The 23968-nt window shown below is 39.8% G+C and overlaps 1 protein-coding gene across 1 annotated transcript; it reads right to left on the bottom strand.

The window, feature by feature from the left end:
* Nucleotides 1-745: 745 nt before the first annotated feature.
* On the bottom strand, nucleotides 746-23210 carry si:ch211-195o20.7 (cytospin-A). Its single transcript, XM_012862116.3, has 12 exons — nucleotides 22563-23210; nucleotides 22039-22138; nucleotides 18489-19058; nucleotides 18285-18337; nucleotides 7283-7821; nucleotides 6861-6957; nucleotides 6699-6765; nucleotides 5078-5138; nucleotides 4394-4490; nucleotides 3197-3313; nucleotides 3046-3105; nucleotides 746-2958 (listed from the first exon to the last, which is right to left on the bottom strand). The coding sequence occupies exons 2-12, from the start codon at nucleotides 22076-22078 to the stop codon at nucleotides 2869-2871; spliced, it is 1791 nt and encodes a 596-aa protein (XP_012717570.2). The 5' UTR covers nucleotides 22079-22138; nucleotides 22563-23210; the 3' UTR covers nucleotides 746-2868.
* Nucleotides 23211-23968: the final 758 nt, after the last annotated feature.

Raw genomic sequence — 23968 nt, 5'->3', positions numbered from 1 at the left:
CCCCTGCACATAAGAGAGGCTCCTTCACTGCTCACTTTTAAAACTCCCCTTAAAACCCACTATTATTATGTGGCTTTTACCACTAGCAAGACTTAGTTTTCATTTTTATTTGGTTACAGAACTTTGTTTCAACTGTTTGCTGTTTTTAATCACTTTTTAAATAAAGATGGTATGGTATGGTATGGTATGGTATGGTATGGTATGGTATGGTACGGTACGGTATGGTCTATCACGTACAATCCCGCCATAATACACATGACAAAATGTAAAAAAGCTTAGCAATATGAGTACTTTTGTAGAGCAGTACATTTTTTCTGACAGTAAAAGCTGCTTTTTAAATCTGAATTTCAAAAACAATCAATAGTAGTCACAAATATAGCAACATGTAGGGTAAGAATTGACGCCAAGGAGCCAAAATGAAGCGACCTTTAATCACCAGGGAGAAATTTAAAAACGTTTCACAGGGGGCGATCAGTGAGCATGTATTACCTTCCTTTGACCAGCAGGTGGTGGTAAAGGCTCGCATTTCTAAGCACAAGCTCCTTCCAGCTCCAACTGAGGAGTCTTAAAGGAGATATGAAGTTTAGCTGCCTGTCAACATTGCAATGAAACTGTGTTAATTCCCAGAAGAAGAAATACAATGAACAAGGACAAAATAACATTAAAGTCCATAAATCGATAATGTTGTTAATTCTTCTCATAGAAGCTTTTGCTAAACGTCACACAATTACACACAACTCACAACAGTATTTTATCACTTTATTGCTTTGGGATAAAAATTTTCCACACTAGTTACATATTGACATATTTTACAGGGGGGAGCTTCTAAAATTTGGCACATAAAACTTTGGCAACAAACCCTGCTTAAACGTGTTAGAACAACAGCAGTTATGTGTAAGTGAGAAAGCAGAAAAACATGAAACAGCGGTAAAGTTGGATTTAAAAGCTTGTATAGGCAAGTATTTCGCTTTGGTACACTGTTATCATTGTAATTCCAATCTTAGAGCACCTAACAAGTGCTAGCATACTTGTGATATCATGAAGGGATTTCATTATTTAAGTTGCATCTGTTATTGGTTATCTTTAGACTAGACAAGACCCTTGTTTCAATCAGTTTCATTCAGTACAATTCAGTTTCTTTATTAGCACCAATTCACAGACAATGTAATCTTAAGGCACTTTACAAGACAAGCAGATCCAATCCATATACAGAAACGTTATCAAATCAATCCCATCATAAAGTCAGGTTCCAATTCAGTGGGTAAATGTTGATTTAATATAAACTATGATGTGTTGCAGTCAAATCCCTTTTGCAGCACAAATTAGTCAAATGTTATCTGTATAAGGAAGCCTAGTCATCTGCATCGAGTTCACAGCAACCCTTTCTCCTTAGCAAGCATGTGGTGACAGTGAAAAGGAATGACTCACATTGAACAGAAAGGAGCCTCAAGACTCCGATCTAGATTGGTCATGTACAGCAACGAAATCTTCAAAGTAAACATCCGAAGATCAGCAACAGATCCAGTAAATAATGTATTTTTGCATATATAAAAGCAAAAGGCTAAACATATTGACGAAACAATATGTTGAAGTAAAATGCTTATAGAATTATTTGGTATACAGAACTTCCTACCAGTAAGCTGGGGTAACTGACTAAGGTGAGAACAGAGGTTTACATGTTCCTTTCTGTTACTATCCCTCATAAATGATTGAAAAACAGCCATGTTTTTTGTTTTCTAAAACTCATTATCCGTGCACATAAATATCATATTTCATCCTCCAGTAGCACCTCTGTTTCCTCGTGTTTCTGTGTTGCCTTTTTGTTTACACTAGTAAAGTCAGCGTAAGTTTCCTGTTTGGCTCATAAAATTTGGGAGCTTGATCCATGGACCGCTACGGCATCTGGTCAAACCTCGGTAACCGGAATCGCAACCATAGGTGGCTGATGTGAATGGAAACATTGATTTTTTTATTATTTGAGTTCCTGGTGGCACCGGAACCGTAACTGCACCATATTCAGTGTGAGCCCTGCGTAAAGTACCAGTGTGGAGACACTTACAATAACTTGGCATCCTCCACAAAAGAACGCTAGAAAATATGTTCCTATTTAACACTTTTGAATAATAAAGGGGATATGTCAACATATGTTAGTGTCAGAAACAGATTACTATCTGCCTTTTCACTGCTTTTCAAAGCAGTTATTTCAGAAATAAAACACTTTTTTGATATATTTAAGGCCTTTAACCCAATCTTATTATGAGTTTAGGTTCTAACTGAAGACTTTCCAAACATTGCTCTCTTCATGGGTGACCATTGTGTTATGCACCGTCCAACTGATGACTTCATCATTCCTCAGCTACTGTCTCCTTCATTTACTGCCTTGTGCTCTTGTTCTGTTTTTTGGGTACTAAACTGAAAAATATATCTTAATGTTATGAGGACAAATTCTAATGATCATTTTGATCCTAAAAGATAAAAAAAGATCTAAATTTTTATGGTATAACTAATTTTGGTCCTTTTGTCTTGTCCTGTTGGTCATAGTTATTCTCTAGTTTTGTGTAGTGAACTTCCTTGACTTCATTACAAAATCCAGTGTACCTTAAAGCACACAGACTTTCAAAATAATCAGTGAATGCACCGCTTCCTTTTTGCGCTTTCCTTTCTTGGTTATGCAGGTTATACACCGTTGTTTTGACATTTTCTGGGATAATCTTCTCTGGACCAAAATGCCAAGAATTACCTACCATACCTTGAACTGTTGCGCATTGCCAATATTTTGGCAGGACTGGTGGACGTATTATTTTAAAAATACTGTACTTTTTTAAAATAGTCCTTCTGTATCGACTTTGTCACTAATATCTCCTGAGGTCACATCTCAAAGTGACGGTAGATGCTCTCCACGTAACCCAGGACCCTCTGCCAGTCAGGTCCGCCAGCTCGCAGCATTTCATCTGCTGTCTGTCGGATGGAGATTTAGGCCACATTTACCAACTTAAACACAAGTCAAACCTAATTTGCGTGCGTAATAATGGAAGCGATCCTTACCAATGATGGCGAAATCCCCACAGTCTCCCCTGTTTTAAATGCCAGGCTGAGATTTTCTCGCTGAAAAAAAATAAAATCAAATGCCGCAATTTGATAAGTTGAACATGAATCCTGCCCTGGTCCTACAGGGATACAGGGGTGCATTTGGTACCTTGTTCTCAGGACTAAGGGTGCTGTATGGGATGTGTGAAGGGAGGTAGGTGTGGTAGACAGCACAGAATGCAAGACCGTCCGCCCAGCTGCTGCTGAAGTTGGTGATGTCAATATTCTGCATGAACAGGAAAGTTGAGTTTACCTTCAGGATGCCACATTTCTCAGAAAATAAGGAATCGACCTGTATTTTACAGTGAAATTGTGTCGGGTTAAATCCATACTGGATAACGTTTTTTTTGTTTGTTTTTACTTGACAGGAGCATGTATACTCATGCAGAATTTACATGAGAATGCATGCGGATTGCTTTATTATGATCTAAGGCTTTGGTGAAACAGAAAGATTGGAGGTAGCATGGGTTTTGATTGTTTTCCTTTTTGGAACATTTTGTTTTTGGTTACTTAGTGTTTTCTGTTGGTGATTGACTGAGTTTATCCTGTTTAAGCAATTCTCCTGTGTTTCCTTGTAATTTTTTATTGTTTTATTAGTATTCCCCTGCCAAATCACCTTAATCAAAAACCTGTCTTTCCTTCAACAGCTGCAGCCTGTTACTAATCAAGCACCTGCTCCTTGTTCAGTAATCACAGCCCCAGCTTAACTCCCTCTTAGTTAAGGGTCTTCCAGATTCGCCTATTTGGATAGCTTTTTTGTGATTATCCACAAATTTCCCCCATTAAAACACAATTTCCTACCTCATGCCTACCTCCGACTTGCTGTCAGGTCCGTCATCCCAATCACTTATGACACTGCTTGAACTTAAAAATATGTGTATACTCTATAACAGCTAAAAATACTTAACTGAAAACAGGTGTTCACACAATCCCTCACTTTCATCTACACTGAATTTCAAGCATCAGGAAGGCAGCTTTATCGCATCTTAACATTATTTGCGAGCACTGACTTAGCACTAATTATCATTTGTAGTTCCTAGTTTTTCTATTCCTGCTCATCTATATGGTCACTGGTATAAAAGCCCAAATACTGGTATAAAAGCCCAAATACACACAAATACTGTGTGTGACGGCTGCATCATGTAGCACATTGTGGTTGTCACCCAAATAAGAGTGACAATAGGCTAAAACCTGGTAGATTTTTTTTTTTTCACAGTGTATTACTAAATGGTTCAACTCTACTTTAAAAAAATATATTTTTAAATAAAATGTACCAACACAGTGAATACTGTGCTACGTGAGTCACCTTGTATCCTTGGGTTTGGCTCTGACACCAGCGGAGCAGCGAGTTTCTTTTCGAGCCTCCATGGCGACGCAGCAGTAGGTTGAAACCATCCTGGGACCTGACAGCGAGATAAAGACGCATAAGCTGGGCTTTTTTTGTTTGTTTGTTTGTTTTTTGTACAGAGTTAGGAAAAAAGGTGGGAAATTTAGTAAGACTGGGCAGCAGGGAGGCATTTGTTGTTCTTGAAACGGAGACTTCACTGGACAAAATGGATAAAAACATGTTAAACAATTTTAACAGGATGAGAAGGGCTGGACGAGAATTCAGTAACAATGTAAATAGATCGAGAGACGTATATCGGTGATACAAACAGTTGTCCTTCCTTTTGCATTATAGGCATGTAAGTTAATATCACAGTCATTACATCCTCCTAACTCATTTCCTAAAACTTGCAGTTTTGGTAAAAAGTTGTCTGAATAAAGGTTTGAGTTTGAATTTAGTGTTTGTTTGTTCTGTATCTAAAACTAGGTCGCTATGCATAAAACAGCCAGGGCATCACTTGAAATATATGCTTTGAATTTGAAGATAATTATCGATATCGATGAACATAATTTCTATTTTATCAACATGCTTTCTTTTCTTAATCGTCCAGCCCAAAGGATGAGGCAATTGGCCCTGATGTCAGAAGGGTACGTGGCGACTCACTTGGTAGGTGGCAGCTCAGCGAGGACTGAGTTATACTTGTTTAAAGACTCTTCACGTTTTCCTGTGGAGAAAAGTAACAGCATTTATAAAATCTCCCTAAAAATACCATGCCAACTATATATATATATATATATATATATATATATATATATATATATATATATATATATATATATATATATATATATATATATACATACATACATATACACATATATATACACACACTTTAGAAGGTCCGATTAAGTAGTCCTCAAAACGACTGGCATATAATTTACCCACCTAGTTAATCCACTCTATTGATCCATTTATCTTTCAAGCTTTAAAAAAGCATCATATTACACTTATAAAACAACACATGACGTAAAGGTAGCCAATAAAGCCTGCTTTGATAAGATACAATTTGCTGTCGAACACATGGCCCACACAGGAACATGAGCATTGATTTGACCGTGCTTTCAATCTATTCCTGCCCTTTAACTTCGCCTTATCTTCTACTACAGAGAAAAATAAGCAGAAAATGTTGTCCTTCCGCTGTACAGTGTTGCAGAGGTCCAGTATAGATTGGGTGCTCTGGTATATTGTATTATGAATACCGTCAACTGTTTCCACTAAATGATGTTGAGAAAGGGGTGTTGATAAGCCAACAAACCTGTTGAAGGTCATAAGTACAAATCTATCATCCAGCAGAACAGTGATCAAAACTGGCCAATATTTTCTAGATTGAAAAAAGTAGTTTCTGAGGTTTTAAGTTCGGTAGAAGCCAGAAGGTTTGATAGTTTGATGCATAAATTATTTAATAATTTTAATAATCAAAAATTTGTTTCAAAACTTCTCCTGTCTCATTGATCGGCAACACAATTGTTTTTAGAAAGCATTGAACCTTTGTCCCAAGATGGCCAAAGTAACTGTGTCCTACTGATACACTTTAACACAATGAATTTACCCCTTTTTTAATCCAAATTCACATCAAGAACATAATTATAAATGCATTTCATTTCCTCTTTATTCCTGTTTTTCTTTAAGACAACACACCTGGCAAGGCAGGAACTAGTATGAAAACACCTTAAGAAATAGAATCTGAATTGGCAGGTCAGAAAAAAAATTGCTAATTCTTATATGTCAGCACAGCCCAATTATGCATCTCCTGTGATTGAAATGTTGCTGAATTTATAAATCCATAAATGTCTGACAATTTTAAATCTTCAATCTTCTTCTAAGAATTTACTAATGTGTTTTTACCAGCTAACAACCAGCTTTTTTGTTTGCACAGCAGTTTTGTTTATCCATCCTCGTCTCTCGTCTACAGAACCAAATCATTTAAGTTTTTTTATTTATTTTTCTTAAAATATGCCATCTGACTTTCATGAGAAACCTTTATTTAACCCCATTAAGCCTCCATCAACTTTTACTAGCTGAAGAAAAGGATGCCTACAGCATGATGCTGGCATCACTATGCTTCACATGGTGAGACTCCAACTTCTAAAGCCAATAGGATACACAATATTTTATTTTGAAAGGTGCTGTTTTGGTTGCAGGTTTGGTTGTGGTTTGTGGGGATGAACAGCAAATCTCCACAAACCACAACCTACATGTACAGAAATGTTGTCAAAAAACCGACCTGAATCATTGGACAGCTTGCTGTCTTGCCAGTCTGCATTTTTTCTTCCTCTTAGTTGCCCCAAGTTCTAGAAAACAAAAGCTGCTTTAACTGACAGCAAGGATAACCTTTAAATGATAATTTAGCAACGTAATTACAATTTTCTTCTCAAGAGATTCTCACCCTGTTTGTTGGCCCCAGTGTTGCAGCGGAGTTACTCTGGGATGCTACGATCTGTATGGCAGCAGTGTCTGAAGAAGCAGGCAGTCGAGAGAGGCTTCTGCAACATAATGAGACAGACTTTGAAACCCAACAATTTTTCATCGGGGTAGTTGTTTTACTCAGCTCCAGCTTTGAGTTATTCTGTTGAGCATGTCCTCATGTGGCCCCATGAAGGTCTGTGGATAAAGTTAAACGCATTCAAAAGAAACCACAGCAGCATTCCAGACCAAACTCGGTAATTGTTATGCATCTTGGTGTGCAAAACACAATAACTGTGGAAGATACAGCAGCTTTTTTTTTTTTTTTTTGAAAACTCCTACACGTTACACAATGAAATTGCACCAACAGCAAAAATGTTTCCAGGGCTGAACTGTTTATCTCACCTTGACCTCTCTGAAGCTATCACTCTTCGTGATTCATTGGATTGGACATCTGCTGCATCCTGATCCGCATTGGTGACATCTCTCAAGGAACGCTTGGTAACACCTTTACAGTCTATTATCGAATCATCCTCAACAACGTTCTTTATTACTTTATTCTGACTCTTACTTTCCACCCTTTCTCCCCCAGGCCTGTACAATCCTCTTACTCTGCCCCGATTGGGCTCCTCTTTCCTTTCAGAGTTAAAGGATTCTCCATTGGATCTCTTTAGCTCCTCCCGAGCATTGACTTTCGTTTTGTCTTGTGCCTCAGTAAGGATAGCCATTTTTTGTCTGGTTTCCTTTAGCTCTCCTTGTAGCGTGACCAGCTGATTTTCAGCCTCCTTCTGTCTCTGCTGAGTCGCAGCCAGCTCCATCTCGATTTCCTTGTGGGCCGTTCGTAGGGCTGTAAGCTCCTCTTCTGCCTCGGCTTTCAGGCGGTCAGCCACCGACACCGCCACTTGAAAGTCCGCCTGGAACTGCAGCCACTCCCCACGCTCTGTCTGAAGGTAAAGGGTGGATGTTTGTTATTCCAAAAACGACATACCATCTAATTTAAGTACATGAATGTAAACACATGTAATACAGTGATACACTTTTATTGTATTAGTTCATTCCTTTTCAAAAAACATATATTTTTTGTTTTGTCTGTGCAGAGTGAAGCGGACATGACGTGTTCTAGGAACTTAAGCTTCCTTCCCTGGTCAACTTGGATCTTTCAGGTCCTTGTGGTTGTAAGTTGATCTATAGCCACCAAACTGTTCTGCCCCTATGCTGTTTATGGGAGTACACATGGTCTGGAGTGTCTGGTCGGCATTGCCCCTTTGATTTTACCTCCAAGATCCTGTTTAAGTCTTCATCAAACTATCCACTCCATTTTGTTGGTGGCAGGCCACACCTGATGTTGTGGCTTTTTGGTCTCAAGGGGAACTTGTGCTGCTTAGAGGTTCCGGACAAGGTGGGATGCCACCGGTCCTGGCTCCTCCTTTGTCTGACCAGGATAATTAACCTGTGTCTCATTGTTAACTGTCTCACTAGTTGACAGCACATTTAAAAAAAAAATTCAAGGATCAACACTATACAACATGGAAGAGCCAAGCTTGGACTGGAATATTCAACACAAGCTAGTCTTTCAACTGTGATTTTACCAAGAATATTGTTCAAATATTGTTTCATCTTTTCATAGGCTACATGTATCATTAGTACATCCCTATTGTAATATGAAAAATGTAACAAACCATTTTTAAGACATCTTCGTCCTTTGCTGTGACAACTCTATTCAACACTCGTTGCCTATACTCAACCTATTAGGAAACACTGACAACAACACTATTCAGGGTGGAAGTTGGAGCGTAAAGAAGACTCAGCTAGGGCAGTCAACAGGTTGAGGTATCCGAAGGGACAGAGGCAAGAGGAGCATCCGAGATCCAGGTTTCAGTCGGTAACGAGAGGCAGACATCAGGCAGAGGTATCGAAAAGGGGCAGTGACAAGCAGACCAGGTCGAGAGCTAGTTCAGGGGTTTTGATGTCCACATTCAGAAGCCACAGGATAATGTGACAGGGGCAAGACAGGTAGACAAAATCCAAAGGAACAACACCGGTCAGTAACAGGCAGGGAAACGGGTAACGCTGGATGGTTTAATCACACAATGGGTTTCAAGAATCTGGCAGTTACACACTGGGAGAGGCTGGAATATGTAGTGGTCTCCCAAGTGCAGCAACTCTGCCTAATTGGAGCCAGATTCAGTGCAACTGCTCAGACCTGATTACCTGAGCAAGCATAGATTGACATTATTGTCACTCACAGAGCAGGAACAGACAGAATCATTACAATAGGATCTGTCTTTTGACATGGAGGATTTTTCATCTCCCGAAGGTTGAGGGAACCCAGTGGGGCCGAGCCTTATTAATTCGAGCCACTGGCTCAAGGCGCAGAATCAGTGATGTCCAAAGTCAGAGCTGCTGAGGCAGTGGAGGACAGAATGGGTGCCGTTTATGAGTGATAAAATGATATTAGCCACCTCATTGTTGACATGGTCTAATGTTCAAAGCAAAAACAAATGCTAAACAATGTTGATCAATGCTCTGAATGCTTGTGATTCCAACTCCTTAGGCAGTGATTAAAGCATGTACCAGTGACGAAAAAGCATGTACTGTTTGAACCAATTGGAAAATTCAACTGCAACAGCCACCGTTAAAATCTAAGAGGTGGACCAAAAATGATATCTTGATATTTTTTGGCTGAATGCCGATATACAATATTTATCTTGATATGTTTTTTTCTTCATAAAGTAATTATTAAATGCATCTCTTAATCAAATGTTTATCCCTAATGTCTCACAGGCACATTTAAAAAAAAAACAGCTATAGATAAATATGAGAAACAGCTGAAAAACAACCTACTGGAATTCATAAAAGTATAATTATAACGCACCATAGACCATCTCGATATAAACAATATTGTCTCATCTTCTATCTCTTTTTTTAAATCTCAATATTTTTTAAATCTTGATATATTGCCCAGCCCCATGCAGAACTAAACAAGTTCACATAAAAATATAAAGCATTGCACAGTAACATTAAAGTAGCACCCTTTGGCCCAGTTTATATAGTTTATCTGCCATAAAAAGCTGATTTTAGGGTGAGTTATATGTCAAAAATGAAGTCAGAGGAAACAAAGTAAGTTTAATAAACATCTAGAAAAGAGACCGTGTGGGTCTCATCTGGTAAATGCTATATATCATGTCAGATATGGAAATGTAATACAGAAATTATGCTGCATTTTATATTTTTTAAGATTGTCTTCTGTCGGTGATGGTAAATTTGGAACAATCTGATTTTTGGCGATCTCACATATGAGGTAAAGGTATACTTTTCTTGCAAGAAATACAAATAGAGTCTATTGGTCGCATGCATCTCCTCATCCTTTTAGCAGTTAGCATGAATAGATGCTAACTACTCTATTTATTCTAACCGCTTATTTAAGATGGTGAAGGCAAAATATGACGTGAACTTTGTCTAACCTTGTTTATGGTTGCAAGTTCAGTAAGCCACGTTAAGGATAAGTCTGTTTGAGACTCTTAGATTGGCTAAGATATGCTCAAAAGTTTTAACAAAAGGTGAAGAACAGGAGAAAAGGGCACCAACTGCTTGCAAAAATGTGTGTAAATTGGAGGCATAATTTTGGTGCAAATTGATACAAAAAACTAAGTAGATAGCAAGGGCAAAAAAGATTTTAAAAGAGCAATAAGTAACATCTACTGTTTCAAATTGGAACACCCCCAACCCCGCAACATTTAATAGTCTAAATAAGTACATATTATTACTTTTTATGTAAGCGACAGCTAATTTCCTACATAGACTACATACTGCATGTGTATCGTTTGTCCTGAAGCAAGCATATTTAGATCAAATTAGGACTTGAAATGGAATAATGAAATATCCATTTGGCCCATGCAAGATAAACCAAACTAAAACAGCAAGCCTCAGCAAGCTGCAAAGAGTGAAACTACAAGTCACTTCTATGGAAGCATAACTGAATGGGTCAGAAGTGTTTTACTCTTTTTTTTTTCGTTTTTACGGCAATGTTGCATTGTGAAACTGCGCTCTACAGTATGTCTTAACTCCCTGGGCTGTGATCCAAAAAACTCCCTTGTTTTTTTTAATATGAGCAACACAGTTTCTCAGTAAGGTTCTCGTCAAACTGACTCAGTTTCACAACCTTAAGGATGACAGAAAAAAAAGTTTGTACATGTCTCAGGCTAGCATACTGAAATAATGGAAAAGGCAAACATCAAAAAACAGGGATCAAAGGAGGAAATCTGAAACAGCAAAGCCAAGAGGTAAATGATAACAGACTATTGTGAAATCCTAGGGAATGATTACCGTAAAAAGAAACCTTAAAGGATGTGGGATGGGGGGGGGGGGGACAAAATAAGAAATAAAAGTGTTTTAAATCATGCAGTTTTAAAGCAAAGCTGTGTGAGCCAGGGAATTGGGACTGAGGAGCAGAGGAGTCAGGAAGGTTGGGAATTAGATGAAGAATGGATGTAGATGTGAGGAGGAGGGGAAGTCTGGGCCAACACATTTCCTCATTTGACCAGTGGCTCTAGACCGCAGCTGGGCCCGATTACACTGGATGCATGCACACACACATAATATCATATTCCTTTCCCCTCTCCCACACGCACCCCCTTTTTGTTCCACCTCAACATCAAACCTCAATGTTAACTTCACTCGGCCTGACATCTTGAAATGAACAGAAAGATAGTGTTTCCTGTTTGAAGCAAGTTCTATATTAAGGAAATCCTCCACCCCACAACCCCCACCACACACACACACACACATTGAAGGATCCTGTCTGTGTCGAGTTGTTCTTATCTGAATGAGGATGCACCAACTAGAGCATGTCTGTTTAAGGAAACAGGAAGGGGTGCTCCTCAGTTCGTGCTGTGATAACAGTGCAGATCTACACACAAAATCCAACCCTGTCCCAGAAGACCTAACCTCGTGGCCCCCCTGCAAGACCAGATGAGGTATCCGACCTTGTCTGGGACACATACATCTAATGCACTCTCCAGGCACAACTGAACTCCTGACAGATCCTGGGAAGGGTTCAGCACACTTGGAAATGTTGTCATCTGAGTATGCTCCACCCAACTATCCCTTGTTCACCTCCACACCCAGTTTTTTGGAAGACATTCTTGAGGAAAACATCCCAACTGCATTATGGTTATTTTCCCGGGTTTGCTGCTTTTCCAACAATGTGAAACTAGACTTCAGAGAGTGTTTGAATGCACTCCTCCTCAAGATACAGTGGCTGATAAAAGTCAAACAACTTTTAAACAATGTTGTCACAGTAGAATCACAAACTATAATGTATTTCATTGTGATTTTATACAGTAAAACAACAAAAAGTAGTGATAACTTGAGAAGTGGGAAAAGCTATATTTAGCTTTCTGTTTCAGTTCTATTTACATTGGTCACATCAAATTAAATAAATTGCAACCACAAGTCTTCAGTAGTCACCCAATCAGTAAAAAATAGTGAAGAAACAGCATCACAAAGACCAAGGAACACATCAGAAAGGCCAGAAATCTGAACATTGTGGCACAACTATAAATCTTGCCTACAGAGGACAATCTGAGTAAATGGTCTCGTGCACTACAATCCTTCACAAAGACAGAATGAAACAGAAGGAAAACCAGTCATCAAACATATGAGACCTTTAAAGTGTCTAAATGATGTGGCTTGTAACTTGGCTCTCAGATGGTGCAAAACCAGTCAAGAAATGGCTCAAGCACCAGCCATGGTTTAGCGTCGGAACCACCTTGGTGGAAAAGCCTCATACATGAGACAGGAAACTAACACTGCAACCAGAACACAAAATCTCCACCATAAAACATGGCAGTCTCTCCTGGTACTTCGGCTTCCTCCCACAGTCCAAAAACATGACTGTTAGGTTAATTGGCCTCTCTAAATTCTCCTTAGGTGCTGGTGCCTATCTCCAGCTGTCAATGGGCAAGAGGCGGGGTACACCCTGGACAGGTCGCCAATCTATCGCAGGGCAACACAGAGCCACACAGGACAAACAACCATTCTCGCACACACTCACACCTAAGGAGAATTTAGAGAGGCCAATTAACCTAACAATCATGTTTTTGGACTGTGGGAGGAAGCCAGAGTACCCAGAGAGAACCCATGCATGCAAACTCCATGCAGAAAGAGCCAGGGTAGGACTCAAACTCAGGACCTTCTTGCTGCAAGGCAACAGTGCTACCCACTGTGCAGCCTGGTCTCATCTTATCTCTCTTTTAAATAATGTCAATATTTTTAAAATCTCAATATATTGCCCAGAGCTACCGATTACATATGCACACATACAATACAGTTTGGAAACCCATGTGTAATTTTTATTCCACCCCACAATTATGCACCACTTTGCATTGGTCTTTCACATAAAATCCCCAAAAAAAGACACACTGAAATTTGTGGCTGCAACATACAAAGTGTGGGAAAACCCTATTTTACTACAATCATAGATAGCAGCTTTACGCGTTTATACATCACAGTTACTTGATTTCCACAAAGACAGCTTGGGGGAAACTGCAAACTGCATATCTTGCCTACAGCCTACAGCTGCAATCGCCATGAACTGCAAATACTGCACAGCATGGACACAACCACCCCTCCCTCCTCAAGAACCCTAGTTGGTGCACAGTCTTGTTTCCACACACGACAAGCATGCATGACCTCCGTGTACAGGGGCCCTTTTTTAGACTTGTTTGCAGGAGCAGTCTAGCGAGCAGAGAAAAAAGAACCAGCAGATCATTTCTGAAAATCTCCAGCAGCGTTCACCTGGAACTGATTCCGAAGCCCGGCTTTGAGAGGGACTGGTGGGAACACAAATCCAACCAGCCACCCACGCAGCAACACACATTCATGCAGTTGTCCCACGATGAATGGGCTGATTTCATTTTTGCTAGTTAAGGCCACGGAAGCAAATAAGCTCAGACATATGGTGCACTTCTGCTAGAAATGTACTGGGAAAAGCGTTCACACTTTAGGATAGATAGAGCATGACAGGAGGATTTTTGAAAGTGGCAAAGAGAAAGCACATAGAAAAGCCTTGTTGTCAAAATGTCACAGGAAGGATTATAAGTAACTTAAACTAAAAAGAAAAAAAAGGTTAAACGATCGGGCTAGATCTGATGAAATAAAATTCAAAGTTGAGCTCAGATAAAAAGATTAATGAAGGAGGTGAGACAATTTGGAAGAAAGAAGAGGAAGTGGGGGATGAGTTAGGAGGGAGCACTGCTGCAAATGTGTTAGTACAAGCATTGCAGACTTCTGCTCTGTGTGTATCTTTGCACTTCAATCCATTTATCTGAAAAATCAGATTGAACTGTATAAATAGATCCTTGCACTAAGTATTCATACCCCAGGATCTTTATCACATTTTGTCACACTATAACCTCAAATTCTAATGTGGTTTTTTTTGTACTGCTCATGTTAGACAACACAAAGTGGTGTATAATAATGGGGGTGAAGGGAAGCCGATACATTGTTTTGTTTGTAAATAGAAAAAAATCAGCAACTTGTGGCATGTATTTGCACCCTGCCCTCCTGAGTCAGCCTTTTGTAGTGCTACCTTTTGCAAGCTGCACGTCATTTGGGGTATGTCTCAACTGGCTTACATCAATTCGCCAATCTTTCTGCAAAATAGCTCCAATTCCATCAAGCCGGATGGAGGGCGTATTTCAACATCAATTTTCAAGTCTGTCCACAGGTTCTCTATTGGATGTAGGTCTGGACTATGGCCGGACTATTCTAACAACTCAGTATAAAGTCTCAAGTCTTGTGTAGACTCTACAGGTTTTCCTTTATGATTGCCCTGTATGTAGCTCCCTTCATCTTCTCATAAACTCTGAACAGTTTCACTGTGCCTGATGAAGAAAAACTTCCCCGCAGCATGATGCTGCCAACACCATGGGGATGGTGCGTTCAGGGTGATGTCTAGTGTTAGGTTTAATGTATGCAGATTTTGGATGAATTAAATTGTGAATTAAATCACTGGCAGAAAGACACATGTTGTGCTTAACACTATCTCTGTATATAGCACCCTCCATCTTCCCCTTAACTCGTTTCCCAGTCCCTGCTGCTGGAGAACATGGTGGAGGCAGCCTAATGCCCTGGGGATGGATGTTCTTGGGATGATGGGATGTGTTGGGTTTGCACCAGACAGTCTAACTTGGTGGCACAAATGTTACATTTTAGTCTCCTCTGACCAGAGCATCTTCCTCCATACATTTATGGAGTTGCCAATGTGCCATTTGGCAAATTCACAATATGCCTTCTTATCTTTAACACTAAGTAATAGCTTTTGTATGGCTACTCTTCCATTTATTCCAGCTGTATGAAGTGTATGGCTGATTGGGATCTTATGGACAGATACTCAAGTCTGCTGTGGGGCTCTGCAACTCCTCCAGGGTTACCTTTGGTCTCTGCCTCTTAATGTCCTCCTTAATTAATCAATGCCCTCCTTATCCAGTCTGTGAGTTATGGCAGGTTTTTTGTGGTACCATGTGTTGTCTATTTGAAGATGATGGATTTAATGGGGCACTGGGGAAACCTCAAAGTTTTGGATACTGTTTTATAACCCCACCCTGACTTGTTTTTCTCAACATTTTTGTCCCTGGCTTGTTTGGATAGTTCCCTGATCTTCATGGCGTGATGGTCTTGCTTAGTGGTGTTACAGCCACTGGGGGGTTTCAGAAAAAGAGTGCTTATACTGACCATCATGATCATCAGTCTTGAAAGTAATTGGTGGCACCAGAACTTTTTAGCCAAAGTGGTGGATACCTATGCACATGCCAATTTAATTTTTATATATATATATATATATATATATATATATATATATATATATATATATATATATATATATATATATATATATATATATTATATATATATATATATTATATATATATATATATATATTTTTTTATATATATATATATATATATATATATATATATATATATATATATATAGTTTCACCAAATTAAAGTATTTTGTGGAGATCCAGCTCATACAACAGAATAAAAAAACATTTAAATTACAGGTTGAAATTTAACAAATTAAGTAAAAAGACAAGCTGAGGAGGTGTGTGTGGGGGGGGGGGGGGGGGGGGTCTGGGGTACTTTGCAAGGCACAGTATTCTTCTGTGGGACACAAATGCTCAGTCAGTTAAGCTGCAGAGCGCAGCACCTCCCCCCCCCCCCCCACCACCACCTCACAACAGAGCACAGAACAAAACAGGTTTTGTCTCCTGAACAGCCGAATGTAAACCCCTGTCCTCTACATAGCAATTCCATTTTACACAAAAGAAAAAAAAAATCCCAGGCCCTCGGAGGAGGGCAAGAGTTTAATAAGATGAGCACTGCTTGCTCATATCACTCTGCCGAGGCCTCATGTAAACACAAGTGCTGAGCTGCCCCATTTCCACGGCATGGTGGCCCCCTCAGAGTGCTGCATTACAGTCCTTCTGAGGTTAACTGACCTGAGTGAGGCCGATGTTACTAACACCCTTATTAGAATGTGGGAAAGTTTAGAAAAGATTGAAAAAATGATGGAGGAAGCTTAGTTCAGATACAACTTTCACATGAGTGGTTTTTCGAGTACAGCAAAACCAATCCATACGTTTTTATTCTGTGTCAGATATTTAATTGCAGATGAAGAGAAAAGGCAAGAAAAGAGAAGAACCAGAGACGCAGATGAGGGAGGTTCCCCTTTAGGTCATCTCCAGCTGTTGTAAACTAGGGCAGATCTAGAGGAAACTAAGATCATCTGGCTACAGTACTCATAAAGGAGGGGCAGGAATTGGAATGAGTGAGTGACAGGAAATTACTACAGAATACCACCATCCTCATGAAAACACAGAAAGCTTTATGAAACAGGACTGAGGAATTCTTGAAAGAATTTAATTTTATTCACATTGTTCTCAGGTTATTCTGTTTGGGCTAGGTTTTACTATGGTTGGAGGAAGTGTGACTTTGAAGTCACATTTCCTCAAAGAGGGGCAGAGCTGTCAACATTATCTCACATGAGATACTTTCAGATTTATTTTCTCTCTATCTCAGCCCTCTGAGGAAAAGCAGAGAATGGTAAAAGCTTTAATTAAACAAATTGCAGCAAAGAGGGTCTCATTTCAAAGCGTATTGTGGTATGGGAGCTGGGAGTTGACAGAATGTGTGTGTACCGGTGTTATCTCACAGCTTAAGGGTCATAACTACTGACCTGGCATGTGGATGACTTCCTGTTTACTTAAAGTAATTTATCAACTGTGCTAGGGATAAAATTATATGTTTGTGGAGTCCTAAAATCATGGCATCAATCCATCTAAAAGTCTATGGAAAAACCTGAAAGTCACAATGCATAAGCACTGTTTGTCCTTTGAAGACATTGTTGTGGAAGAAGGGGTCCAAATTACACTGAGAAATGTATCCTATAGTCATGTTTTAGTTTAGCAAGAACCCAAATACGTACAAACTTAGTAAATGTATGTTTTAAATAATGAAATAAAAAAAAAGATTACTACAGGCACGGAAACCAAGGCAGGGAAACAATACATGAGGAAGAACGATGGGGCGAAAATCTGGCAGATCAATGGAGCAACAGGGAAGCATGAAGGCAATGAAATAAACCAGCGATGAGGAATGAAAACCAGGGTGCTTAAATACAGAGGGATGTGTGGAGGAAAGCGAGGCAGAGACAGGTCATGAGCATCAGGAGAAGTGCAATGAACAGAAAATGAAGTGAAAAACATGGAAAGAATCCTAACAAAATTCAAAATGACGACAGAGTGAACTAAGAACAAAATCCACAGAAGCAACTAAACTTTTAGCAACTAGAAAATAGAAACTGGGGAAAGTAGAACCTAAAGAAACCCAAAAACTCAAAACCCCTAAGAATAATAAGCATTAGAGAATATCTGTGGAAAGTATGACCTGGGAAACATAACAGCAAAGAAATAGCCAAAACAAAACACAAAAGATGATCAAAACCAAAATCCTTTCCCACAGTTTCCCTTCACAGGAGACACCTTGAAGCTTTTATTACCAATGTTTTTTTTTTTATTAAGTATTTATCAAATTTCATTAAGTATTTTAATACTGTGTTCAATGTTACTATTTCTGACAATCAGCCAAAACTTAATTTATGGAATAAGTTATTTTAACTTCTTTCTATATGCTGAATGAATATCTGGTTGGACTTCCATGTCAGTAACTCAAATAGAAATGTGTCTACTGTGAGAGATGTAATTTTGCTTGCTGTAAAGAGAACTATAATCCTTGAATGATTGAATTATATACCAGTGCAGCCCCAACACGACTATTCAGTCACCAAAATTACAGTTCACTAAGCACACAGCTCAAAACTGATTACGAAAGCCATTGCTTACCTGCAAAGTACTCTTTAAACTTTTCACTTCAGCTAGCAGTTGCTGTAGTATCTCTGAGGGACGTGAAAACAACAGTTAAGACATAACATTAAACACAGAAAATGCACCAAAGAAAGATTTCTGCAGCTCAGAATCACTTTGCAACATTGCAAATGCCCTGAAAACAGGATGAAAAGCTGTACGACAGACTGAGACAATTCTTGCCTGTTGTGCTTGTGGTCCCATCTTGTTTGTCTGTAACACCCAGTGTAGTCCTGCACTCCTCCAACAGTTTAGCTAGTTCCTTGCTCTGTATGTCTCTGTCTTCGTTACATGGCAGCAGAGACTCACTCAGACTACTGTCTCTTTCCTTCTTGCTTTGCTCCACAGAGCTGGTGGCAGGTGGCGTACTGCACATAGGCGAATGGCTCTTTATAGGACTGACAGCCACACTCTTCACTTGGGAGCCTGAAGTCCTGGATGTAGAGGTCGGCAGACCCCCATTTCTTCCTGAAGAAGCTTTTCCCTTGTCTGCCACGGTGTTGTCTCTCTTCTTGAGCACTGGGCTCACTACAGGACTGATTGCAGAGCTGTTTGGGCTGACTGGTGGAGGGGGCCTCCAGTCAGGAGGGGGTATGGAGGTCCTTGGAGAGTATTGTTGCGATTTCTTCCCACTGGAAATTATGGCAACAGCTGGTGATGGGGGTAATGCATGGGATGTAGTGGTAGGTGGAAGTTGGAGAATGCTGCACTGTGGAGATGAAGGTGGAGTGTGGAAACTTTCCAAAGGTGCCCCTAGGAATAAAAATGTAAACACAAGATCAAGCTTTCGGGGGCTGTTTTTTGGACTGATTATTTCTAAAGTTCACAGAAGAACTTTTAATGACCTTCAAAAAGCCTAAGTAACTGTTGATGAAGACAACTTAAAAAATGTGAACGTTTGGCTCCTTGAAAGCAATGTAGAGAAACTCTTAGAGGCGGTTTGCAACTTTTGCACAGGGCTGTAAATAAGCCAAAAAAGCTTCACATATTTAAAATTGTTATTGAACTTTTTAGTCTACATGGAAAACACTGTATGGACACAACTAATACTGCACATCCCTCTGAATACCATACCCACAATGAAACATGGTGGGGACAGCGTCATGTTGTGGAAGAACATTTTTCAGCAGATGGAGGAAAGATGGACTGGGCAATCATGGGGAAGTAGTTACAGGCTGCAAAAGACTGGGGTGAAGGTCAGCTCAGGTGCAGTAATCTGTTGACAGGGCAACTATTTGCTGTGGACTCCACAAATATAGAGCTCATGGAAAAGTGGCAGGAAAAGAGACATTGCAGAAAGAAAGCCATAGCAGGTCAGCAATTCTACAACCAGAACACTATGTATGCAGATAACACAGTGCATCCCCCTTGAACACACCATCCACAGGGTTAATCATGGCAGTGCCAGCATAGCATGATGGTGCTATGATGTGTTTTTCTAGCAGGCACAGAAGAAATGGTCAGAATTAGAGCCCAGACGTAAAACCAATTGAAAATATATGCCAAGACTTGCAATTGTTGTTCACAGTCACCAACTATTGAGCCAGAGTGAGTTTGAGCCGTTCTGCAAAGCATTTTAGTGCAAAGATAGTGGTGACATATCCCAAAAGAATTGCAGCTGTATTCCAGCAAAAGGAAATGTATTTATCCAAGGTAGGCGAACAGTAAAACCAAAAGATACATAGAAAATCATCCACAATTGTCATTCTACTTCTCAATATGATGGCTGTCAACATGACAAAATGTAGGGGTACAAATACTTACAAATTATAAATTTGCAAGGCAGGTGTTTTGCAACAGTCTAAAAGCTGCATATCTTGTGATCCCCAGTAGGACAACAAAACTGATGAAAACAGCTGATTTGTAGCCAGTGTATGTTTAGTTCCCACCAGCCCTGCATGTTGACACTGAAACCATTATTCAGTAAAAGGACTCTCACAAAACACACAGGCTATGATCCGAAAGCTGAATCCTGCAGCACTCATTTTCTACAACAAACAACACAGGGACACCATTTTATACGGGGACACACATTTTTCTATGTGTATGTAAACACACAGCTGCAGCACTGGGCATTCAAGAAATTATCAGGTCTGACACAAAAGCACACACTATTTCCACTCTGGTTCACCAATAATTATACCTTGACAAACAATAGAAAAATGGGAGAACAGTGTCTTCTTTTCTTTCTTTACCATGTTTGGGCAAAAGCTGCTCTGCTAGCAAAGTGGTTATTTTTTTTCTAAAGTGATGTAAGAGCTGCATTTGAACACTTGCAAAGTTATGCACCACCTGCCTCAAGGCCAAACTCACTCAGGAAGAATGACAGGATTGTCTAATAAGGATCTAAAGCTGCACCTACTTTTTATCTTCCATTTCAACCCTTGATTTGCTCTCCTACTTATGTGCATGGGTGGTGAAGGGACTTAAAAGGGTCGATTCAGAGTGCAATTTAATTTTTTTAAAGTTCATGTGTGTGTGTGTGTGTGTGTGTGCGCGCACACGCTCCTTTTTAGGCATCAAAGCGAGGACCGTTGTCCGATTTCACCGTCTAAATGAGGACCGTTTGAATCAAAGTGAGGACATTTTGTTGGTCCTCACTTTGTATTTTGCTAACGGTAAGGTTTAGGGAGTAAGGTGTTTATTGAGTTTAGGTTAAGGTTAGGTATACACTGGTTATGGTTAGATTTGGGGTTATTTTCCGGGTTATGGGATAGAAAGGGTTTAAAATTACAGAAAATCAACGAGTCAATGGGAGTCAACACAAGGTCCTCACTACATGTAGCAAGACGAGTGTGTGTGTGTGCGCGCGCGCGTCAGACAGTATTAGGCCTCCTATGATTAATCCACTGCCCTTGCAGTGAGCAGGGGAATTCTGCCGATTCATCACAGCTGGCTCGGCGGACCCAGGACGAATAACACAGGGACGCAAGGAGAATGACTACACACTGAGCAACAAGCAGGAAGGCTGCCAAGATTCCTCCAGCCACACACATATAGCTTTGCCCTTGCCTTTCCCTTTGTTGCCTTCAGTTTCACAATCCAAGCCACTCTCTCTGTTGGTGGGTGGCTTGCTCTCCCACTCATGGGAGAGCATGAGTCCGTTTCCTTATTAGGCTCATTCATTTTTCTACATTACAAAAAAACATTTCAAACTTGAAATGGAATATATCTGGAAGGTTGGTTGATTGTACATTTACACCTCCACAGATAAACCTGACATTCCAGGAAAAGTCAAATTCAACATGGCTGGCATGCACGCACCATAAAACACTAACTGTGATTGGTGAAATTTACACTTTAACAGAAAAAGTAAGGATTTTTATTTATGTATTTGTCTGATATTTCCATCTCTCCCACTATAAAACACAAGACAAATGTTAAAAAGATAAATGTTTTATCATTCTTAATATTTATGACAAGTTACAAGAAGTCAGTGGTATTTTGTATCTTTTTTTAAATTTTTTTTATATTTTTTATGTGTTCGGAAAACAGAGGGACCTGTCCAGGGTGTACCCCGCCTATCGCCCAGTGGATGCTGGAGATGGGCACGAGCAACCCCCACGACCCCATGAGGGATTAAGCGGGTCAGAAAATGGATGGATGGATGGATGGAAAACAGAGGGGAAGGTGGGGTGGGCAAGTGGGGGGCTGAATTAGGGCATCGCCCAGGGCACTGAATGTCCAAGGATTGGCCCTGCTGATAGCTGCACTTGTTTGTGTGCTGACCAACCTGTGGGTCCATGGTTGTCTTTGGTGGAAAGGTTGCCCATCTTGCAGTCACAGGGATCGGGCGGGAGGTCTGACCAGCCCAGGCCAGCGCAGAGGTCGACCTGCACACATCCAGTAATTTGTCAGGTGAGGTCATGCAAAGGCAAACAGACTCCTATAATAACGGACATTTCCATGTTAAGAAAATCACTTTGTTGACATCAGGAAGCTAAATTATAGGAGCTGCATGGGTGCAGTCCTGAACTGAACCTGGCCGGTCTGAGTCTATAGCGCGATCAAAACAAATCATAATGTCAACATTGAGTTTTTGGAGAACGAAATGCGCGTATCAATCCAAAGCATCAATCCGAGCCAATGGAGGCCAGTTTACTTGTCCGAGATGTGACAAAAAAGCAGACATCTTCATTCCAAAGTTACATCTCTGATATTCCCGAAGCGCAAACAAGTGTAAAAAAAAAAAAAGTAACAAACTTTTCTTCTTTCGCGTCAGGACTCGTGAATATAACATGGAAACTGGATACAAACCTTTAAAAAGTGAATAAATAATTCCCAAAATCTTCCGATCTGCTTGATGAGCCGCGCTTCTGTCTCTCCTGCTCCTTCCCGCTTTACTTGGCGTCTCTGTGGAGCGCTGCTCGTCCAGACGCGCTTCCTCTGCTTGTTTCTTCACTGTGGAGACGCGATGGCAGCCGCACTGATCCAGACGCAGCTCTTACCGATCAAACTGAAACTCAAGCTACTCATTCTTCCTCTAAGCGTCTCCATGAGAGGAAACGTTGGAAAAAGTTTCGACCCACAAAAAACAAAGTGAAAAAGGTCCGCGATCTGAGCTACAGCACCCAAAGGAAAGCTGCGACGTCTATCCACTGGGGGGCACAGTTAGGCTGTGTTGGTGTGTGTGGGGAGAAAAAGTCCTCTGGGAAGTTATGACCCGCCCTCATTTGTCTCTGGACGTGATGATGAAGCAGATGACACACTGACCTACTGCACGGCAGAGCTTCTGTTTTTATTATCTAAAAATTATTGTCCTTATCAAAGTGCGGCTTCTTCTTTCTATTTTTTTTCACATTTTTTTCACATTTTTTCCGCCATTTTACTACAAACTTTAATGTACTTTATTGGGGCATCGTCTGATGGAGCAAAGTGGAAGATACTTTAGTGTTTGGAAATTATTTCCCAACAAATCTCTGAAACGTGTGGCTTCAGGCTCCTTGAATTAATGCTGTCTAAAACGTATTTTTTTTTCTGCAATTACAGCAGCAAGTTGTTGAGAACTAGCAAATAGTCTTTGATTTAGGAATTCTGATTTATATATTGAAAAAGTGAATAACATGTTACAATAATTGCAGAGGAGTAACTTTAAGCAGAGCAGTAACTGCCTCCATGCTGTGATTCCAGCATGGTGACATTAACGAACCACCACATTGATAATTTTTAAGATCATACCATGAATTTGTGGTACTACTAACGCAGTTTTGCATTAATTGTTTGTATGTATGCAGATTTATGTAACCTTACTTATTATTTTATGCAAATATTTTTTACTTTAAGCTATTGCACTTTTCTGTGGTCATGCAGAAAACTGTAGGAAGAAAAGGAAGAAGGTGCTCCAGGTTGTTGCCATTAGTTGTTTTGTTTTTTTCCAAAAGGTGCAAAAAAAAAAACATTTTTGAAAAATGTAAAATGAAGAGTACAGTATGTATCTAATGTGCATTAAAAAGTATTTCTCACCCTTGGAATTATTTACATTTTATAAAGTTAAAACCACAAACTTCAGTGTAGTTATTTATTTGTTTCAATATAGAGGTTTTATCTAGCTTGCTTAAAAATTAATTTGATGCATAATTGTGACTTTAAGAAAGACGTTTGGTTTAAAAAACAACAACAAAACTACAAACAAAGACATCCCCTTATTCTAAGTCACATTAATT

Source organism: Fundulus heteroclitus, chromosome 19 (genome assembly GCF_011125445.2).
Source record: "Fundulus heteroclitus isolate FHET01 chromosome 19, MU-UCD_Fhet_4.1, whole genome shotgun sequence".
NCBI lineage: Eukaryota > Metazoa > Chordata > Actinopteri > Cyprinodontiformes > Fundulidae > Fundulus > Fundulus heteroclitus.
Note: the sequence above shows the minus strand (reverse complement) of the source record. Positions and strands in the feature narration are given on the sequence as shown.